At 50.9% G+C, this 22,257-nt stretch overlaps 1 protein-coding gene across 1 annotated transcript in view; it reads left to right on the top strand.

The window, feature by feature from the left end:
* The window catches only part of HSPA12A (heat shock protein family A (Hsp70) member 12A), a 60,244-nt gene that overhangs the window by 23,674 nt on the left and 14,313 nt on the right, over positions 1–22,257 (top strand). The window contains exons 2-6 of the mRNA XM_044916165.1: positions 5,072–5,157; positions 6,573–6,700; positions 10,247–10,433; positions 12,557–12,661; positions 17,127–17,243. Of these exons, the coding sequence (XP_044772100.1) occupies positions 5,072–5,157; positions 6,573–6,700; positions 10,247–10,433; positions 12,557–12,661; positions 17,127–17,243 (623 nt within the window). The remainder of the gene's footprint in view (positions 1–5,071; positions 5,158–6,572; positions 6,701–10,246; positions 10,434–12,556; positions 12,662–17,126; positions 17,244–22,257) is intronic.

The following is a 22,257-nucleotide window of genomic DNA, read 5'->3' as shown; positions in this document are numbered from 1 at the left end:
AAATTTTTTTATTTTCCTTCTTAAAAGATTTTTGCCCGTAACCTACACATGACCTTGAGCTGATCAATTTTCAAAGATGACAGTGCAGGGAAGGCATATAAGGAGAGAGAGAGAAAGGGAGAGCTTTTCTCAAATAGACTGATTTTAGGCAATTGTCAGCAAATACCTGTTATCTCACAGCTAGGAGGGGAAAGAAATGAAAATATATATTGCATTTTTTAAATCATAAGGACCAGACCTTAAAAATCCTTTTGAAATCCACCATTTATTTGATAGATACATAAATCTGACAGCTGGAAAGAAGGCCTATTCGGAAAAGCTGGGGAGTCACCATTGTTGAGACCACCTGTCATTTCACATGAGGCTAGAGCCCTGTGGGAGAAAGTCAGCCCAAGGGTTCTGTCTTCATTTTTTTTTAAATGTTGTATTTATGGAGCAGGATCAGTTTTATGTATCTCAGAAAGTCTACAATTCTGCGCTCACGGCCATTTGCTAACTAATGTCTCCAGCAGAGAACGACAAGCAAGTTCATGAATTACGGCTGGCTTTGACATTTCTTATCAAGACTGTTTTTTTATTTTAAGAACCTCTGCTTTGATTAAAGCCATTAGAACCAGGAGCAAATAAAAACGTGTCTGATTTTCACATGTCTGGCATTTTATAACAGGAGCCCGGACGAAACCTGTCTTAATTCTCACAACCCTAAGGCGAGTGATAAGTATTAACCTAGTAAGTTCAACTAGTTTCTCCTCCATTATCTGGTTTGGGGTTCTAAAAAAAATCCTGTGGCAGGAGACTTGTTGGTTGAGTCGGACTTTTACTTATTTATATCCTCTACTTCGATTCAAAGATATTTTCAATACCCCTCTTTGCTGCAAAAATTATTCTAAAAGTGACTTGGTTGAAGAATGTGTTGGAAGGTGGGTCCTGGGTTGAGTGAACCTAGAAAAATCCTTATCAAATTATTTTTATATTCCCACAAACTAAAAAAGAAACCCAACTGCATAGTAAATACACAAGACAGAAGTGATGTAAAATTATCTGAAACGAATAACAAAGGAGACCGGACAGTTGTTTTCTGTTGGTTTACTAGAACGCTTCAGGGTCTCTTTCTCCTCAGCTTGACCATGGTTCTGTGGCTGATTGTTTGCATTCTTGAAACGTTCGGTGTTTTTCTGATTCTGTGATGTGAAATCATGAGATCCCTCTGTGTTACCACACTTCAGGGGGACATAGGGCTGGACATGGAAGATGCTGTGAGTGTCTATTTAATGTAGCTGGAACAGTGGAGTAGGTATTTCTTAGAACTCCCAGGTCCCTCAGCTCTGCCCTTGATGACACTTTCTGGTGGAGTATTTTTCTTTAATCTCTGATTTGCCACTCATGGGTCTCAGTTCAATTTCCATCAGCTTCCTTTCTGGCCCCCAAGCTTGCACTCTAAAAATGTCTATCCTTGTTGGGCCTTTCACTTTGCCTTGTTTGTCCATCCCCCATGTGCTCAGGCCCTCTGTCCTTGAACTGGAATATCATGTAGGTGGGTGTATTCACGGGGCAGATGTTACTGTATTGGCTTTCATTGTCCACAGTTAGTGACAGTTGTTATTTCTTACTGTGGATTATGGCCGATGTGGAAGCAGTCGGTAGCCAGGACATGCAGTAGGTACCTTGTGCATATAGAAATTCCATATATCAACTTTTTTCTGTTGTCTATTATCTCAGATCTGTCAAATATCCATAGATCAATAGATAATATTCCATTGACCCCGTTGTGTTTATTCCTAATTAATTATCTATTGAAGGAGAGCTCTCTGGCTTGGTTGAGATGATTAGCATGCTAGAAATTGCCCATACCCCTCAGGGCCTGAAATAGCCTTTTCCATATTCTTTCCCCTATGAATTTTTGAGCACCACTTGGACATCCTAAATAGTTAGCTAATAGAACAAAGTTGTCAGTCCTGGCTCTGTGTATTCCTGTGCGGGATTGGTACACCTTAACTGGTGAGTTATCTTTGATTTGGGATATGTAGAGCTCTAGATGTGGGTGTGTATGATATGCATGCATCTATAAAAATGTTACTCCTCCATGCTTCTATGCAAATCAGTTTTAAAGTATCACATGGTACAGCTGCATTTTTACTTCTGATGGAGGAAGTCCATGAGGGTTAATTGCCTCTAGGCCTGGCTAAGTGATCAGCAAGGGATTGGGTGAGGGAGGGACAGAGAGAATCAAGAAAATCCTTGGTTCTTGTCCTCACATATCCTGGAGTCCTCTGGGGGCCCAAGGCATGTGTTCAACGTGTGGCCCAACACATGCTCTTTTGCGAGTCAGTGGGACGTGCTCTGAGAAGAGCTGAGTGATGGGATAATTAGAACCAAGCAGACAGCAGGGTGGATGGTTTGTCTGCAGATAATAGCTTGTTTGCTAATTGCCAACACCAGATTTACTGGGCAATTAGACATTTGGTGTCTTCCAAGACCTTCTGTGCAAATGTGGACACATGGCCGTGGGCCTTGCAGGTAGCAGGTGGAGGGAAGGTGGCTCCCACTGCTGGATGGCATCTCTCTGCAGGCTGCCCAAGGGGCCGTGGGCAGGGCAGACTTCTTGCCAACAGGTGGGAAAGACCATCTGGCTGGGCTCCCTAGCAGAGAGGCTGGACTCCCCCTACTTTATGGAAGGGGGTGCCCTTAGCTGGGAGATTCGCAAAGAGAGTGGACTTCAGCAGGCTGGGCCAGGAGCTGGGCTTACGTCTCTGTTCTCTTTTCAAGAGCACCAAGCCATGGGTGCTCCTAGGAATCGGAAATTGCTCTCCCTCTCAGATGAGCAAGTTGAGTTTTTTTAAGGAAAAATTTCTTATTTTGATAAAGTATATGTAACATAAAATTTGCCCTTTTGATCATTTTTAAGTGTACAGATCAGGGGCATTAATTGCATTCACAGTGTTGTGCAACCACCATCACTACTATTTCCAGACCCTTGACCTCACTCAGAATAGAAACTCAGCATTCCCATTCCTTCCTCCTCCCTCCCAGCCCCTGGAAACCTCTAATCTACTTTCTGTCTCTATGAACTTGCCTATTTTAGATATTTCATGTACGTGGGATTATACAATACTTGTCCTTTTGTGTCCAGCTCATTTTACTTGGCATATTGTTCTCTAGGTTCATCCATATGGTAGCGTGTAAAAGAACTTCTTTCCTTTTTACAGCTGAGTAATATTCCATTGTATGGACACGCCACATTTTGTTTACTCATCTGTTGATGGAGACTTGGCCTGTGTCCACTTTTTGGTTATTATGAATAATATCACAGTGAACGTGCACATACAAGTGTCTGAATCCCTCTTTTCAGTTCTTTTGGGTAGACGCCTAGGCATGGAATTGCTGGGTCATATGGTAATTCTATATTTGACTTTTTGAGGAAGCACTAAACTGTTTTCCATAGCAGCTGTACCATTTTGCACTCCCACCGGATATCTACAAGGGTTCCAGTGTCTCCATATTCTTGCCAACATCTGTTCTTTCTTTCTTTCTTTTTTTTTTTTTATAGCCACCATCTTAGTGGGTGTGAAGCCATAACTCATTGTGGTTTTGATTTGCATTTCTCTAATAACTAATGATGTTAAACATCTTTCCACATGCTTATTGGCCATTTGTGTGTCTTCTTTGGAGAAATGTCTGGTGAAGTCCTTTGCCCAGCAAGTTGGTTTCGGACCTCTGTACGGACTTGCCTCTCCGTGTTTCTCCCAGGGGTTGGAACTAGAGCCTTTCCAGGAGGAGGGAGACCAGATGCCTACAGAGAGTGGGGGTGGCTGTGCAGATTCGAAGGCTCACATTCACCCTTTCGTGATTCATTTCATTCCCTCAGCCCATTTGGCACCCAGGGTAATGATGCTATTTGAGTTCTCATCGAGCAGGAAAACACAAAAACCAGTAAGTGTGTGGGATTAACCAAAGCGATGTGGCAGCAGGGGCAGATGGGGCCACTGCTATACTCCCTTAGAAGCAGACAGGCCTTTCTCAGACACCTTGTACCCTCTGGGTTTCCTTGACCACCGGTGTGTTTTAGCAAACTACCCATTCCTTCCTACCAGGTAGTAGGCTGTGTGCTAGATGGAGCTGTATTTGCAGAGCATCCCAGCCAGCGCCCGGGATTTGTGGGTGCCCAGGGTCACTCACCGTCGGTGCTCCGCTGCTCGCCGGCCCTGCCAGTCCTGGGCAGTGGGCAGGGAGGCCAGCGTGGAGCTTCCAGCGGGGACAATGTGACTTCTCCCTGGGTGCTCATTCCTGGGGGAGGGCCACCGGGTCCTGGCAAGGTGTCAGGACAAATGTCAGCGCCTGCATAACTGTGAGATTAGCAGGGCAATCGATACAATGATGTTCAGGCAGCTTTGCTATTGGCTCTTCTCTGGTTTGACCTCATGTCTGTTGTGGGGCCCGAGGCGCGGGGTCCGGGGATGCTTAGCTACCTGACTTTCTGCCATGGTTTTTCTTACTGGATGTCAAGAGCCATCAGGATCACTGAAGAGAGAGGAGTTTCCCACATTGTGATGCAGCCTTCTGCCAGAGGGAGGGAGGAGGTGATGTGTCCACTAAGCAAGGAAGTTCTTTCTGGAAGCTGTATTCTTGTCCTTTATTCCTATAATAGGGCTTGTTGATCTGTAGGGTAGGGCAAGGAACCTGGAATCTCTTCCAAAAAAATGCACACAAACATTTGCTCAGGTGGCTACAGGTTCCTCTGGTCCATCGTGGTGCCCAGGTGAGGGTCTGGCCCTTTAGAGAGCACAAGCCTGGAGGTGAGGCATGTGGGGATCGGGCAGTGTCTCTGCGAAGTGGGAGTTGGGTGGGACGTAGTGAGAGGCCTGGTGGTCACGGGGAGAGAAAGAGTGTTTCATTTGGTCGTTCTAAATACCAAACACAAGGGAGTGCCAGAACAGACAGACTACATGTGTGGCGGGGTTCAGGCTTCCAGGCGACAGCAGCACCTGCCCATAGCAGGAAGCCCCACGGCTCATTCCTGCCCCCAGGCTCAGCCCACACTGCTTCTAAGGAGGGCCTCTGTCTTTCCTTTCAGAAACAGCCCCCACGTCTGCATATTCCTCTCCAGCCCGGAGTCTGGGGGACACAGGAATCACGCCGCTGTCCCCTTCCCATATCGTGGTAAGAAATGTGTATCTATGTGCTGACGATCTTTGCTTTCTGGATCTGCTCTCACGAGCCAGGCTGCTGGGCAGCCCCTCACCTTCGTGGGTGGGGAGTACATGGTCCCGGGACTAGTCCTGTGAGCCCACCAAGCCCCTTCCCCACCCTCGGCCTGAGAAGGCTTTTTGTGGTGTGGCTGGTGCTTCCGGAGCTGTTGGCTTGGGTGCATTAGCAGGTGCATTTGGACGCTGAGGGCCCAGAGACAGCGAGGCGTCCCTTTGGAAGGGAGCAGCCACCTCTGGCCGGGGCATCGGTGAAATGCAGCAGCTTTTTGACTGCAGTTAACTGCCCGGTCTGCAAGCCTGTGGCTGGGCTGGCTTCTGCATCAGCCGGCCCGGGAGAGAAGGCCTGGATGGGGAGGGGGCTGCAGACTGGGCATTTGCTCCCACCCTACCCCTCAATGAGAAGATGGATTTTTTGTGGGGCAGCTGTTCAAGGGATTTACACATAGCCGACCAGAGAAAAGTCCCCGGGGAGGGGTGGCTTTGCAGGAGGGGGCACCAGCTTGTCCTGGTTTTCCTGGAACTGGCTGGGTTTCACCTCACTCAGTGTCCTGGAACTCCATCAGTCCTGGGAGACTGGGAGGCTGGCCTCCTCTGGCCTGGTCCTCACACTGCGGGTTTCCAGACGGCGCCCTGAGGGGTCCCTGTAGGAGCTTCGGGGTCACCTCAGAGTGTGTGGGGAGTGGGGGGCAGTGTGAGGAGAGGCCAGATGGATGGGGCTCTCACCCCCTGCTCTAAGCAGTACACTTCAAGCCCGACATTGATTGGTTTATAATGTGAAGTTCTGTGGATATAAAAAAAAAGTCTACACTGCTTAACAAACAAACAAACAAACCTGGAGTGGCCTGACTCACTCGCCTGATGTTGAGGAAAGGCTCTGGCCCCTGAAGGGACAGGACTTGGCAGGATCGCATGGCCAGGGCCCCTGGCATGCAGAGCCCTCCTCCCACTCACAACATGCCTGAGCAGGTGGAGTGGTCACTGGGGCTGTGGCAGGGCCACAGCTGGTAAGGCATTCTGGACAGTGTCTGCACAGGAGTTCGGGGAGGGCGGTGAGGGAAGGATTGTGTCACTCGAGGAACCACTGGGCTTCCAGACTGGATGGACTTCCCACAATTAGTTGTGTTCATAAGCAGTTGATAAAGGCGGGGGCAGGGTGTGGGCAGGTGCCTTCTCGCTGGCAGCCTGGCCCTCCATTTCTCCTTGAGCCACCATGTGGGGGCTGAGGCTGGCCTGGCCTCTCCGTAGGGCTCACCACGCGGCACACTTGAGCCAGAGTTCTGTCTGTAGGGGGTGCACAGCTGGGCAGGCGGGAAGGCCAGGCTCGGCCACCCCCACCCACCCCTCATGCCTTACTCCGAACACCCACAGAATGATGCTGACCCGAACGTCTCAGAGCAGCAGATGTTTCTGGTGGTGGTGGCCATTGACTTTGGAACCACGTCCAGTGGCTATGCCTACAGCTTCACCAAGGAGCCAGAATGTATCCACGTGATGAGGTGAGTGCTGTGGGTGCGGAGGGCCGTGTGTGGGCACCAGTCACTGTACCTGTGGAGACTTGGAGGAGGGCCCTGGGGGAGGGGGTTCGTTTAAGAAGCGGGTGAATGGCATTTAGTAGGCGGGTCCTAGATTCTGGCCCAGCTCAGCCCAAACCCCCTGTGCCCCTTTTGGGTAAACCATTCTCATCTCTGGGCTCCAGGTTCCTGGTCTGTAAAAGCATTGCTTTAATTCTGACTCAGTGGGTCTGGGGAAGGGCCTGGACAGTGTGTTTGAAACCTGGCCTGGGTTATTCTAGCATGCATCCCGGGGAAGAGGTACTGACTTGTAGGGTATTTGTGATGGAGGAGGTCCAGGCGTCAGCTCGGCCACGTACTGTGTGACCTTATGCAACTGCTGGACCTTCTAAACCTCAGTTTCCTCATCTGTGAAATGGAGGTAGTGGCAATGTCTGTCTCACAGAGTGTGTGTGCATATGAAATGAGATTTCCTGCCAAGCTTAGTACATAGTAAAGTGTAAGCAGGGAAGGTGCTAGTCCTTAAGTGATAGTAACCAGAAAGCAGAGTGGGGTGAATTTCAGGGTCACCCTGAAGTTGCCCGGGGTCTCTTGGGACACACTCTGTGCTCAGGACACTGCTGCCCTCCTCCACCTCGCCCCGCCATGCACACAGCAGCCTAAAACCGCCCTCTTGTCCTCCCCATCCACGCGTGACGGGCTGTCTGCGAGGACTCTGGTCTACCCTGGCCCCCACGCGGGCTCCGGCTCTGGTGCGGGGCTCTCCTGCAGAGTCTGTGGCCCCTCAAAGCTTTGGGGGCCAGGAGTTTATCACTCTGATTTTCCAAATCCAAGGACGGCTCTGAAGATAGATTGTGATGGGTTTTGCAACTCCTTTACCTGGCAACTGTGGAATTTAGTTATGGCTCCCAGAGTAAGATCTTAAGCATTTTTGCAGTGTGCTGCTTAAAACATAAGTCATAATAAAAGTGACTCCCCCACCCCAATCTTGGCTTGGATGTCCTAAGAGGCTCCAGAGCCCCGTGGGTGTCATATCTTCAGGAAATAATGAAAAGCCAGTTCTGGTAGAGAGCCCCGATGACAGCAGAGCCCTCTTGTCTAGTCGCCACCAGGATTCTGCATCTGGGTAGCTAGATACCTGTTGCGAGGTCTGCTCTGCCGTCCCCAGGGATGGAAACCCCGAAGGGAGAAGAGCATGCTGTAAAAAGCTAGACTTCTCCATAGTTGTTTTGAGAAATGTTATTTCGAAGGGATCGTCTTGCAGTGAAATTGAAAAAAAAAAAAAAAATGAAGAGCAGACCTAACACTGAGATTGCTTGGGAGGGATCCACACAGTATCAGCAGCGCTCAGGCCTCTAGAGAGATCATCTCTGTTCTTGTAGAGAGTTTGGAGGGAGGCCCTACCTGGATTTTAGTTCAATCAGAACATGTTAACCTTGATACAGACTGACACAATTATGGTTGAGAAAATTCAATTTTTTTGTATGTATTTTAATAGGAATGAAGGAATAAAAATTGGAAGGGAAATAACTCAGGAGGTTCATCGCCTAGTGAAAATGTCAGTTGTTAATGGGAACAGAAAGTCCATTTGTGAGCGGTCATGTGGGGAGTGCCCAGGTGCCTGGCGTCTGGGGTGGTGAGCATCCCTGGGTCTCAGTGCACTCATCATGGGGACTTTGGCTCCCTGGGTAGAAGCCTGCATCTTGATGGAGCTTGACTGGGGAACCTGCCAGGGATGATTCCAGACCCAGCTGTGTGGCAAATCCAGGTTGGCTCTCCACCTGGATTGTGATGGTCCCACCGAAGCTTAATGGTGCTACGTTGGGAGCAGGTGTGAGCTCAGCCACCCTCCCAGCAGGCCAGGGAGAGGCGTGCTTCCTCTAGTACAACGTGTCACCACCAGAGGCTTCTCGTGGTGGTCCCATGGCTAGTGGCAGCACGGGAGCGTGCTGCAGAGTCAGAACCTGGGAGAGAAGAGAGCATCCTGGCCGCCTTGGCAGATGCGGCTTCTCCTCTCTTCCAGAGGAGGGGAGGCACCAAATCACTTGGCTTCTTCACTCTCCTTCCTATTCTTCTTTCTACCTAAGAGAAGGAAGGAAGCTTCCCTGGGGCTCCACCTACTCCCTGCCCCACTCCCTTACCCCCCCATGAGCTCCAGGATGGACTCCCATGGTCTCCACCAATCTGTCCATACTCACCTCTCTCCTCTTCTGGGGCCTCTTCAGCACTCAGCCTTGCAGGAATAGTCCTTTCCCACCTCCCTGTTCCCATCAGGGCTCTCCTGCCTCCTTGTCACCGTGGCTGTCCCCTGGTATGGAGGCACCCAAGTCTGTCTCTCCTCCTGGATCTCTCCTGTGAACCCCAGGCTTCCATCTCCAGCCCCCTCCTGGGAGTTCAGTGCCAGCAGGTTCACCTGGAGTTCCCTCGTTCCCTGTGGTCTCCTTGGTTAACCAGGGCTCCAGGTTTCTGGGAAGGGGGCTTTCTCCTCTGGGCTCCCAAGTGGGGGCCTCTGATGCCTTGGCTCCTGCTCACACCATGGCCATTTGGCTTGGTTCTCCCTCGGGATGGCTCATCCTCCTCCATCCCTTTCCTCTGCCCTTGTTTAAGCCCCCTTGCCTCTGCTCCCAGACGAGGCCTGAGGCTCCTTCTCAGCCTCCTGGCTTCCTGTCTAGTTCAGTGTGCTCTGGTCAACCCCAGCTCTGATTCTGCCATGCCCCTGCCCTCCAGCCTTTAGTGGCTTCCCGTTACTCACTCATTAATTCTCTCCCTTCCCAAGGTTCTCTTCAGCCTGGTTCCATACACCTTCCCAACCTTGTTTCTCACACTTCCCATTTACACACTCCTTCTCCACCCAAGCCAGTCACTTAGCATCCCCGCACAAGCCCCATGTTCTCCTACCTCTGAGCAGCCTGCAGTGCCCTTCCATCCTTCAAGATCCTGGCAGCTCTGTGTCAGTCCTTCGAGTCTCTCCTTAGCGCTGCATTCCTCCCCTTGCCTTACCATCCGGCACCTCTGCCTTCTCTGACCCCTAGGGCATTTCCTGGGTCCCTGGTTCCCATGTGATAAGGCAGGTATTTATGTATTTGTTTATACCCTACCTTGTTTTAGAGAGGATACAAGCCGGCTATACATTTGTTTTGAGGGCTTGCAAATTAAAAAAAGACCCCGCCCCCCCACAAAAAGACATAACCTCCTAGGTTGTGAGTTATTTGAAGGCAGAGACATAAAGGTTTCGTGTCTGTGTCGCCAGCACCTGGCACACAGTAGGTGCTTAGTGAACATGGAGTGGATGGTCGAAGCAGACCTCGTTCCTGAGCAAGACCCTGGTGCTTGCCCCGTTCCTTCTTCTCTCTGACTGAAGTCGGGTCTCTGATCACCACTCAACCAACAGAACCAGAGTGCACCTGTCGCGGCTCCTGTGAGCACCCACATCCGTAAGAATCGTGCACACAGTAGGTGCTCCAGTCAGTGCCGCCTGAATTAGGATTATGAAGGAAGGTTCTCATAACCTCTGCCTTTCCTTGATGTCAGGCGATGGGAAGGGGGCGACCCTGGGGTGTCCAACCAGAAGACTCCGACCACTATCTTGTTGACTCCGGAGAGGAAATTCCATAGCTTTGGGTATGCCGCCAGGGACTTCTACCATGATCTGGATCCCAATGAGGCCAAGCAGTGGCTGTACCTGGAGAAGTTCAAGATGAAGCTGCATACCACGGGGGTAAGCAAGCCTCTCCCTGGCCCCAAGTCCTCCGCATTGGAGAGCCAAGGTTCCTCCAACCCCGAGGTCTTCCCAACCCAGGAAACCCTCAGGCTTCTCCTGAGTAGAAAGTAACATCCATTTACCTTGATTTTAGAAGCAACCTGGAGCACACAACACTTTTGCGGAATACACGGCACTTTCTGATACACACATGGGCAGGGAGATATTCAGAATATTTAACAACGTGTGTGCCTTGGCAACTGACCGGTCAGAGTGGACACTGGCTGGAGCCCCGGCCGAGGGGGCTGGGGGCTCCCTGCTATGCCAGGAGATCCCTCTGCAGTTGCTGGGTTGTTGGGAGATCCGGGGATTCTGAAGGCAGGCCTTGGGGGCCGGGGGCATTTGGGGGACCCAGGGCAGTGGCGATTAGCTAACAAGTTTAGAAGTAAACCTGGTGGGGAAGTGGTAGCTCAGGAAATCAGGTGCCCAATTTATTGGAGGCTCAACTCCCAGCATGCCAGTGTTCTGTAAGCTGTCTACATCAGCTAGGCCCCTCTCCCAAGATTCATGGAAAAGTTTGAATCACAGGATAGGATTTTTTTTCAGTGAGAGCATTACATCCCACAGATTTTCTTTAATTTTTGGTACTTAGAGATTCAGGACAGCAATGGGTGTTTAAGACCATGGACCCTGGGACCAGACGGCCTAGATTTAAATCCTACCTCTGAAACTTGCAAGATGCTTAATCCAAGTGACTTAACCTTTCTGGGCCCTGTGTGGAATAGAGACACTCCAGGGCCTTCTTTGTGGGGATGGTGTAAGGATTAAAGGAATCAAAATACCTAAAGCTCTTAGAGCTGTGCTGGTACTAAGTTCTAGTCAGTTGCTCGCTCCTATGATTATTGCTTTCATTTGTCTGCTGTTAACGTGCTTGCAGATGACAAAACCCATGTTAATGGAGACCCTGCAGCCAGCACCCTGCCTTCGAGGCCCTGTGTGCATCGGCATGGCTCTCTGTGAAGCAGACAGGTTCCTGCTAGAAATGCATCCTCCCCGTTTCACCTGATGGCGGTCACCGCCCAACAGCAGTCTTGTGTGGTGGAACACGGGAATTTCTTCCGTTTTGAGTTTTTTCAGTTCTGACCCTCTGGCTTCCTGGTGGTTGGTCCCCTTTCTGAACTTGGGAGTTGCCCCGCCCCCAAATCTGGGGTGTCTTTGTTGAGCACCGGGGGTGGGGTGGCTGGTTGGGAAGGGGGGGCTTGTGCTGATGGGTCAGGACAGCCGACAGGCTCCACGAGGCCGCTTTAGTAGCTTTGTGCCCCTTCGAACTCTAACCGCAAGCCTCATTAGCCAGCTGGATCAATCCGGAGGCTGATTTTTTTTATCCCCCCTGGTAGTAATGAGCCTCTGGGTTCGGGCTGCCTTGGGGGCTTCCTCCTGATGTTCGCTCCCACTCTCTGCCCATCGCCACCCTGTGAGCACTTTTCTTGTCATTTTTGAATGACCCCAGTCCAGCCAGTGTCTCACAGGCATCCTGCACCCAAGGGACCAGACTGCTTTAGCTACTGGCGGAGGAAGGGAGGTGGTGATGCTGCACTCCCAAGAGGATTAAGCACAGGTCTTAAAATAGGAGCGCTTCTATTTTGGCGACTCGGTTGGCAGCTCATCGGGGAATGAAGGCTTCATGTCTGTTTAGCATCATGCACGTCAGCGAGTTGGCGTGGTGCTTTAGGCCTCTGCTGGGGGCTCCCGAGGGTGACCATGTGTGTCTGGGTGTGGAAATAGTATGTCAACTGCATCAGCAATGGTGCTTGCTTCCTTTCTCTTCTCTTGGGCTCTGTCGCCTCCCTGAAACCTCCGCTTCATGAGGATCCAGGGGAGAGAGAATGAGAGGGAGGGAGGGAGGGAAAAATGAGAGGTAGGGGCTGAAGGAAACAGCCAGGGCCCCTGACACAATAAGGGGACAATGCTGCCAGGCCCCTTAGTGGGAGATAGTGGAAGACACACTATCCCAGTCTACCAAATATCAGGAAACAGAAATGTGGCTCACTGGCTTCCCCAGATCTCCAAGTAGCAGTTCCCGAAGCCACAAGGTACGTCTCTCCTCCCTCGTCTTACTGTTCTTTCCTCTCCCCCACCAGGACCTCACCATGGATACAGACCTAACGGCAGCAAACGGCAAGAAAATCAAAGCCCTTGAAATCTTCGCGTACGCCCTGCAATACTTGAAGGAGCAGGCACTGAAGGTAGGACACATGCCAGGGCCCTGGGGCAGGGGGAGGCGCACCTGCCAGCCAGGCGAGCAGGCACGGCCTCCAGGGACGAAGTGTAGGACTTACATTCAGAAGGCAGGATGCACCCTCGTGCCCTGCTGGCAGGAATGGAAAGTGGGGCAGCCGCCGTGGAAAAGTCTGAGAGTTCCTCAAAGGTTAAACACAGGGCTACCACATGACCCAGTGATTCCACTCCTCAGCATATACCCAAGAGAGATGAAAACGCATATTCACACAAAAACCCGTCTATGAGCGTCTACAGCAGCAGTATTTGTAATAACTAAAAAGGGGAAACAACATGAACGTCCATCAATGGATGGATGGGTTACTAAGTGAGTCTATCCCTACAAGGAGATATTAGTCAGTCATAGAAAGGAATGACTCACGGACGCCTGCAACCACATGGAGAAACCTTGAAAACGTTACTCTGAGTGAAAGAAGCCAGCCAATCCTTTGTGATTCCGTGGTAAGAAATGTCCACAGTAGGTGAATCCCCAGAGAGAGGAGGTGGATTGGCAGGTGTCCGGGGCTGGGGGAGGGCACAGGAGTGACTGCTAATAGGAATGGGGCTTCTCTTTGGGGTGACGGAATTAGAGAGTGTGGTGGTTGCACAACCTTGTGAATATACTAAAACCACTGAATTGTATGCTTGAAAAAGGAGAATTTTAAGAGATGTGAATTACATCTCAGTAAAAAAGATAGGCAGAAGACATGTGCGGCAGCTGTGGGGTCTCAGGTGAGGTGCTTAATTTCTCTGATACCCACATCCCTAACCGGAAGAGTGGGGCAGGTCGTGTACCTTGTGGGTTGTTTTACCAGACATGAGGCACCTCCCTCAGAGCTGGGCACAGTAAACTCCTGGCAAATGGTTGCTGTCATCCCTTCTCCCTGTCCCTCCAGGCCCTAGGGGAGAAGCTGGTGCCTGAGTGAGCCGCTTGGATGACTGTTGCAAAGTTTGTGCAGAGATGGCCCTGGATGGGGAAGAATTGGCTAATTTCTAAGTGGAATACAGCTGTCCACTTGGTGTCTCTGTCCATGGGCATGGTGATGAGTGGGTGTGAGTCAGATGCATGAAGAACCTTGTGTACTGAGCTTTATCCAAAAAGAATTGGGAACTTTAGAAGTATTTGGTATTATGTGATCACTACAAGAAATTTAGTGAACTCTAGAAATAGAATAGAGTTCTAGAAATAGGGCCTGAGGGAAACAAAGACATGAGAATGTAATACTGCTTTCATCCATTCAAGCACCTCCTCCTCCTCCTCCTTCTCCTTCTTCTTCTTCTTCCTATTCCTCTTCTTCTCCTCCTCCTCCTCCTTCTTCTTTTTGGAGTACTTTTTGTGTGCCAGATAGTTCTGGCAGCATTGAAATCAACAGAGTGTGAAGGAGTATGTAGTCAACAGATTGGTGTTGTGAGGGGGTCATTGTGGGTGTTTGGTGTTTGGTGAAGACAGAGGTTCTGCCCAATGGGCTGCAGTAGGGAAGGCTCCCTGGAGGAGGTGCATCAGGGGCCTCTCACTGGCAGCAACTGGAAGGGTGTGTGTTTTGAGCTGGTAGAATGGCACAAGACGATTGCAGGGGAAAGGAAACACAGCAGACAGCTCTGGAAAGCAGGCAGTTTGGGTTGAGAGAAGGGCAGGGCTGTGGGATCGAGTGGGAACAGCAAGCTTGGGTCGAGATCTTGCAAAGCCTCAAATGCCAAGCTAATGAACTCCTTGGGTCACGGGGAGCCATCCAAGGATTTCTAATAGGGGAATGCCATGGCCACAGAGATAACATTTGAGGGAGGGAGACCACAGCATCCCCAGGGCCTGCAGGGTGGAGGAAAGCCCTATGGAAACAGTGGACTCAGATCCTGAAGCAGGTGTTTCTGAGGGCTCTGAGACTCGGAGAGTGGGGGGTCACTTGGGGAACGTGAAAACCAAGAAGAAAGAGGGGGCCAGGGCGGAGGGAAGAAGTAGATTCTGGGAAATAATTCTTCCACCGGCGGTGGGGGACGGAGAGGGGAGAGGACAGAAGGAAGGAGTAGGAGGGAGACGGAGTGTAAAGGAGAGCACATGATTCTAGGCGGCAACAAAGCGGACTAGGAGGCGCAGAGATGTGGACCTCTGTCAGCCCGAAGAGCAGGGATCTCAGAGGCATGGGCTCAGCACCTGGTAGCCCAGACAGCCAATGAAGGACTGTCTGACTATCGTGTCTGTAGCCATCTGGAGAAAGGTGAAGGAGCAGAGGGAGGCCCATGACTGCAGGGCCTTTGGATTAGGAGGAAGAGGCAGGGGATCTGGGGAAAATTTAGGACCTGAGAAAGTCCATGACATTGGCTTGTGTTTCAGGTTGGTCAAGGGGAAAAGAGTGAACAGCCCATCTCAGAAGGGGAGGGGAGAGATGGAGGGAGCAGAGGGCCAACAGGGAGTGTAGGAGGGTGTGTGGTTTTGAACATGTCAGCTCAGCCAAAAGCTTTGGGAACCTGGTTGCACATTCTCCCAGCAGGGAGCATGCTATAAAGAAATTCCATGAAGAAAAGCTATCTGAGGAGATTTATGAGCACCGGGCCCTCCACGACAGGGCTGGCTGGTATTGGAAGGACAGATGGGTTCAGAGGAGGGGACTGTTGCACGTTGGACCAGGATAAGCAAAATAGAGTATCTACTAAAGCATCGTATCTCAGGAATCACAGGCATGAAGCAGGCTCATCGTTCATGAAGGAAAGCAAGTGAAAAGGGCCTGACATACTGAGATGTTTAATTAATGGCAGGGTCCTTTCCCTTCTAAGCTGTACTCTATCCACTGGTGAACAAACAGCTTTAAACAACCTTCCCTACGGCCAGGGAAGCCCATCATTCACCTTTTGAGCCTTTTCCTGTTTAAAGAGTTTAAAATAGCCTGGATGGTGCTCGGCGGCCTGCTTAGAACACTTCCCAACACACATCACTACTTGCCTGCCCTTAAAGCCCAATGCAGACCTGCAAGGAAATAAAACATGATAAAAACAAAACAAAACAAAACCCGCTGTTTCACGCAGAGGTGTTTTTAAAAACATGTTTAAAAAAAAAGTATACTAAACGTACTTAACACTGCTGAGCTATGTGCTTAAAAAAAGTTTCACGTGGTAGATTTTACATTATGGGTTATTGTCACAATTAAAAATAAAAGAAAAATTTTTAAAGGGCAAAAAAAAAAAAAAGTTTACGGACTGATCACATAGGAAGTTAATTCCGTGACACGGTAGCTCCGTCCCAAGGTATCTACTGAAACAAGAGAGGAAATGAGATACCTATCAGAAGAAACAAATTGCCAGCCTGTTAATCTTCTGAAACCTGTCCCCAGAACTGACTCCGACGAAGATGCGTGTTGGTGCATGTTTAGGTTTGATTTCAGATTTGTCTGGTGAATGTGGCAACTGGAGGGGAAGGGCAGGAAGGAGCAAGCTTTATCAGAGGTCTTCTCTGGGCGAGCTTCTTCCAGGTGTTCTCAATCTCCCCAGAAACACAGAGCATTACTTTTATTCTCCCCATTTTATAGATGGGAATACTGAGTCTGAGAACTATTCTAGAGACGTATTTTGTCTGCATGGACTTGGTGTGAACCTCTGATGCTTCTGCCAATCCCTTTTATCTGTGTGGTTCCTGCTGATGTGGTTTTAATCTTAACCAAAAGCTAAGGGCAGCATAGTTCTTGCTTGGGTCATGTTCATATCCCTCCCGTCCTGCTAGGAGAACTGCCCTGAGGTGCTGGCCTTGCCATAAGGCAGAGGACAGTGACATCTCTGACAACAACTGCCACCAGGTGTTAAGCAGTGCTATGGGGCAGGCCCTGTTCTAGATATGAACCACATGTAACAACTTAGTTAAGACCTTGGCCTTTAGAGTTAAGATATAACTGGGTCTGGGTCCAAATTTTGGCTCTGTCACTTTCCAGCTGTGCAGTCATCAGAAGGTACTGCAGGTATCTAGGACTCAGGTTCCCATCTGTAGAAAAGACACATAGTTATCATCCCTTCCTAGTGGGATCCTGGAACTAATGGAGATGAGGTATGCAAAGTGCTTAACACAGAGTAAGCTCCCAGTAAATGTAGCTCTCAGAAAATTATCACTCCTCCCAACAACAGTGTGAGCTAGGTATTATTATCCCCATTGTGCAGATGAGGAAACTGAGGCCTGGGAGGCTGTTACTTGCCCTGTCACATGACTCAGAAGTGGCCAAAGGCCTCTGACCTGCCTGCCTCCTGCTTGCAGTCACGTTCAGTGAGTGAAAGGAGCAGAGCTCCCTGCTTGTGGAATAATCAGGAAACAGACCCTTGCTCCCTGACACTGGTAAGTTCAGGAGGCTGTAGAGTAGATGCCCCAAGAGTTCATGGCCAGGAAGCCTGGAATTCTCCGTGAAGCTGTAGGAGGACCAGCTGTGTCCTCTTGACCTGCTGCATTTCCCTTGGCTTTAGGAGCTGAGTGACCAGGCGGGGTCGGAGTTCGAGAACTCTGATGTCAGATGGGTCATCACAGTGCCTGCCATTTGGAAACAGCCCGCCAAGCAGTTCATGAGACAAGCTGCCTATCAGGTGAGTGTGGGGGTGGGGCGGGTGGCGGCCCAGGATGCCCGTGGGGGTGACTGTCACCCCACTCAGGTGTCTCCAGCACTCACAGGCCTCCCTGGGAGGCAGTGAGGGGTCTCTCACTGCCCAGGGGACATGAAGCCTTCCTCCTGGGGGAGGAATGGGGGTCAGGTCCATAAGGGTTGGGCTGGGCTCAATTTTCTTTCTGGCATTATACCTTCTACACCGTAGGTTCCCCAGGGCTAGGATTTCAAACTGGGGTACAGAGACATTTCGCCGTGGGTGAATGGACCCTCAGGAAAAAGCTTAGGCAATAAGAATGTTTGAAGAAGAAAGGAATAAAGAGAAAGCCGATGGCCGTGACCAAGCACAGCAGCTTGGTATAGAGGTTGAAATCTGCATCTGTACAGCTGGGTCATAAGGGAAATAGAATGATCTTCTGCACGTGTCACCTTGTGAGTAACACGGGAGCACAAGGGTCAGGGGGTGGTGAGGCCACCAGACCCGTGTGGTGGCAGACACCTGGATGAGGGCAGTGGCATGGCTGAGGAGTGTGCCAGTCAGCATGGCGCCATGGATAGAACATTCTAGTGCCAGTGGCCAGCCCATTCCTCCTGGGCGTTGGGGGCATCCCTGGTACCATGGACCCTCATGGCCGCCAAGCCTCACACTGTCCGCAGGCCACGTGTGCCATGACGGGGCTTCCACGAGGGTCTGACTCCATGGCAAGAATGCCTGGCCGTGCTGACCTGCCATTCTGACCCCAAGGTCAGAGCTGGCTCCCGCTGTACTTAATCCCTTGGGTTAATGAAAGGCCACCCTGGGGCCTGGGCCCACTCTGTGCAATGAGAGTCAGTTTCCAGAGCCTTCAACCTGAGCTGGGCTGGGGAAAGTCACCAACGTAATAGATGTTCCCTTGCCCGAAGCCACACCTCCCAGGGGACAGCCACTGCTCCTGGGGGACATGTCTCTGATGTTGAGTTTGTAGCCATAGGTATGAACTTTCCTTTCAAAATACCTACCGATCAGCCCTGAGTACCAAATGCAGCAGAATGGCCATGGTTACCTTGGTGTCATGAATTGTACTCACCACTTGGAGCTTTACCCCAGGTGACAGGTAGAGTTCCAGGGAGAGCAATGTCCCTGCTCCACCCCCACCCCCAATCTCCCCACTTCCCCTTCTTCCCTCTGCTGCAGGCTCTCCTCTGCTCTCCCCTTCAGCGTGAGAATCTGGCTCAGTCTACGTAGCTGCCAAAAATAGATTTGTTTTTATAGGGATGAAGGAAGAGGGTGGAAGTTCCAGAAAGAGGCAACTTCTTTAAAAAGGAAGAAACCCAAATGCAGTTTTGCTGTCCACAGAAGCCCTGGGCATCCTGGAGCTTGTCCTCAGTGCCAGCCTTCAGGCAGCATCCAAAGACGGGACGCTGGGACACAGCTGTCTGTGGAGACAGAGCCAGCGTTCTGACTTTGCACAGGAAGGAGACTCAGGATTCAGGGCTTTGACTCTTGTTTTCCCACAGGAAAACTGTAGCAACAAACATGTGACCCGGAAAAGGGTCAGTTCTTATTTTTAGCCTGAAACAGAAAGAGGTGCAAGGACTGGGAGATTTGTCAGGGCTGTTGGAGCCTTGGGCTGGCTCTTCCTAAGGACTGCCTCTCTGAGAAGTGGGGCCTGGCGGGGAGGCCCCTTGTTCTTGGGTTGAGGAGGAAACCAGGCAGATGGAGGTGTGGTGCCCTCCAGGGTTTGGCAGAATCAAAATGGCACCTCAGAGGGGTGAATGTAACCAGCGTTTATGGACGTGGGGACTTTTCTTTGTGAAGCCCAGAGATAATCTGCAGACTGCCCCATCCTTTGGTTGTTGGGTAACTTCTGATGGGTGTGGCATTTGTGCAGCTTAATTTTTGGCTCTTTGTAATTCTGATTTGATACTTGTGTCGAGTTTAGTCACTGAACGGCTTTCAAGATGGCAGGGGCCATTCAATCATTCTTGGTTTACTCATTCATTTATTCACTAAACAAACCCATACTGGGGTCTTCTGTGTGCTGGGACATGTAGGTGCTAGATTCATATCCTGTGTACCAAGATGAGGCCCCACTCTCAGGTTGCTCATAGCTGAGTGGTTCATCGCAGCCTTTTGTACTTCAGAGAGAGGGGCAGAGGGAGTTATGGGGCACAACAGTTTGCCGACTAGTCTATGGTATCTTTTAGCTCGTCTTCTGGAAGAGTCCCCATGATGATATGGATATGAAGCGTGGCCAGAATTAGCATCTCTTCAATTCTCTCTCCTCATCCTCCATTAATTGTACAGAATAAGAAAAATGTGTACCTCTGATAGTTAATTTTATGTGTAAACTCGACTGGGCCAAGGGGTACTGAGATATTTGGTCAAACATCATCCTGAGTGTTTGCTGTGAGGGTATTTTTGAATGAGATTAACATTTAAATTGACTGACTAAATAAAGAGATTGCCCTCCCTAAGGCGGGTGGGCCTCATGCAATCAGTTGAAGGCCAGACTAGAACAAAACTCCCTAGAATAAGAGGGGATTCCTACTGCCCACCTGCCTTCAAACTGGAACATTGTTTTTCTCCTCCCTTTGGACTTAGTCTGAAACAGCTCTTCCTGGGTCTTGAGGCTGCCAGCAAGGGAACTATCCCATAAGCTCTCATGGTTCCCCAGCTTGCTGACTGTAGATCTTGGGACTTGTCAGTCTCCATAATGGTGTGAGCCAGTCCTTTACAGTAAATCTCTTTCTGTGTTTACATACATCCTACTGGTTCTGTTTCTCTGGAGAATGCTAATACAGAACCTGAGCACAAAACATAGTTCTTGGGTCAGCCAGCTTCTGAGATCTGAGGATGCCCACCATCCCTTGCACCCAGAGTGCTGCCCATCAGCCTGGCTTCAGAAGGAAGAGCTGGAAGGATGAGGTAGGATGGTACTCTGTCAGGGCAGCTAGGAAACTGGTCACATCTCCCCTGCTTGCATGCAGGAAATGGAGTCCCTCCTTCAGGCCCGTTGGCGGCCCTGTGAGCCCAAGTTCACGGCACAGTCAGATAGGGGCTGAGCTTCATTCCTCCACTGGCCTGGTGGTGGGGGAAGAGACCTGGATGCAGAGCAAGAGATGAGGCTCTGGGCAGCATCTCTCATGGAAGAGGCAAGCCTGGAGGGGCTGGTTCTGGGGCCTCCACTCAGAAGTCTGGGATTCAGTGCTGAGGTTGGTGGGGGCTGCAGAGCACTTTATGGATACAGTTTTATCTGTGAAACTCCAAAAACTCCTCTTGTGTCAAATGCTTGTTGAAAAAGTAGGTTCAATCTCTATGTTTTATAATTCACGGCCTCAGGGCCCCGTTAGACCCTCTCAGAGCATTCGCTGAACAGCCCGTAGCAGGAAGAAGAGCCGATCCCTCTTCTGAGGCCTTCAGCAAAGATCTAGAATGGGAGACAGTTCCACTGAGTCTTGAGGGATAGTCATTATGGGTAGGAAATAGTCCAGTTGATTTCTAGAGGCGGTTTGCCGGAAATGTGTAACCCTAGTGGTTTCTGGAAACCTGTCAAATAAAAGATAATCCCTCACGGAGGATGATCTCCCCTGACGTGGAGTTAACAGCTGGTACTGCAGTGAAAAATAATCACATCGGGGGGGGGGGGACTACGGTGGCTGACACCCAGACCTGGTGCAGCTGTAGCCCCAGGCGGCTGGACGTGCGCCCCGCAGAGCGTCCCCCCGTCTGGCCACCTTCACGGCTGTGCACGCGTCCCTGGACGGCTTCCCTGGCTGACAGCAGGGCTGAGGGGCAGACGAGTCAATATCAGGGCCCACGTCCCCAACCTCCTCGAGTGTGGTTTTCTGCTCCTCCCAAGTGGGGCTCGGGACCAGGAAGCAGGGCTCTCAGAGGGGCTATGGTGGTGCTCCCGCTGCCCCAGGTTCCTGGAGGACTCATATGGGATAGTGCATTCTTGGTGCAGACCCTTTCTGTTGGTAGCCTCCCCAGGTCATGTCAGCAATAGGCTCTCATTCGTGTTCTGGAGACAAGGGCCAGGAAATCACAGAATGAAGGCTGGCTGGAGGGATGGCGGGTTCATTCACTCAGCAGCTACCCCCCGAGCACCTGCTATGTGCTGACCTTGGAAAGTAGCATCTTGCAGGAGAGGCTCGGCGCGTCTGCATGATCTGTAGTTGGAGATGGAATAGGCTAAGTGCTCGGCCAGCCGGGGCGCAGGGGAGGGAGAGCTCACGTGGAACAGCGGCTGCAAGGTACCAGCTTCAGAGGCAGAACTAGCCAAAGCAGTGAGTGCTCCCCTGCTCTGGTGGGCCCAGGCCTGATCCCAGGGCTCCTGACAGTTGCCAGGCTGTGGGCTTCTGCTGAGAAGGACTGCAGGTGTTTATGCAGAAAGCCTACCCTTCCAGGCACTGGGTCCTCCTGCCCAGAGATAAAGACATCTGAGTTTTTGAGCGTCTGGCGGATGCTTTTGCATTTCCTCTTTTTCTTGGAGTCCACAAGCAGCTCTGGGACCCCTCCTGGGGAGAGGGAACCTGGCAGAGCCCGCTGCCTCTTGCCTCAATCCTTCAGCTCTCCACTATGGCCCCCATGGGAGTTGCTATTGGGACATGGCCCCTCACTCTCTCTGGGGAGCAGGACGGGGGCTGGTTCGAGCAAAGGAGTGTGGTTAGCTTGTCCTGGGCCTCTCACTGAGCTTACCTTCCCCACTCCCCCCCCCCCTTGCTGGTTGGAGGTCCTCTGCCCCCCTGCTCCCCATCTGCATCCTCTCCTGGGTACCATGGGGAACCCTCTGTGGAAATGGGTCAAAGTTTTTGCTGCGGGGCTGAGGCCAACCCAGCTGGGGAGGGACAGATGAAAGGCCTCCCCTGAGGGGTGTAGCCATGCTGTTTGGGGCATTTTGGGGCAGCCTGTGTGTCTTTCATGTCTTCAGGATTCGGGAGCATCCCAGGGGGAAGCTGGATTGTGTAAATCACATACCTCAAGTTGTGTAACTGTACTCAATGCTCTTTGCTTC

This window comes from Neomonachus schauinslandi, chromosome 6 (assembly GCF_002201575.2).
Source record: "Neomonachus schauinslandi chromosome 6, ASM220157v2, whole genome shotgun sequence".
NCBI classification, from domain to species: Eukaryota; Metazoa; Chordata; class Mammalia; order Carnivora; family Phocidae; genus Neomonachus; species Neomonachus schauinslandi.
This window is presented reverse-complemented; position numbering and strand designations above follow the sequence as displayed.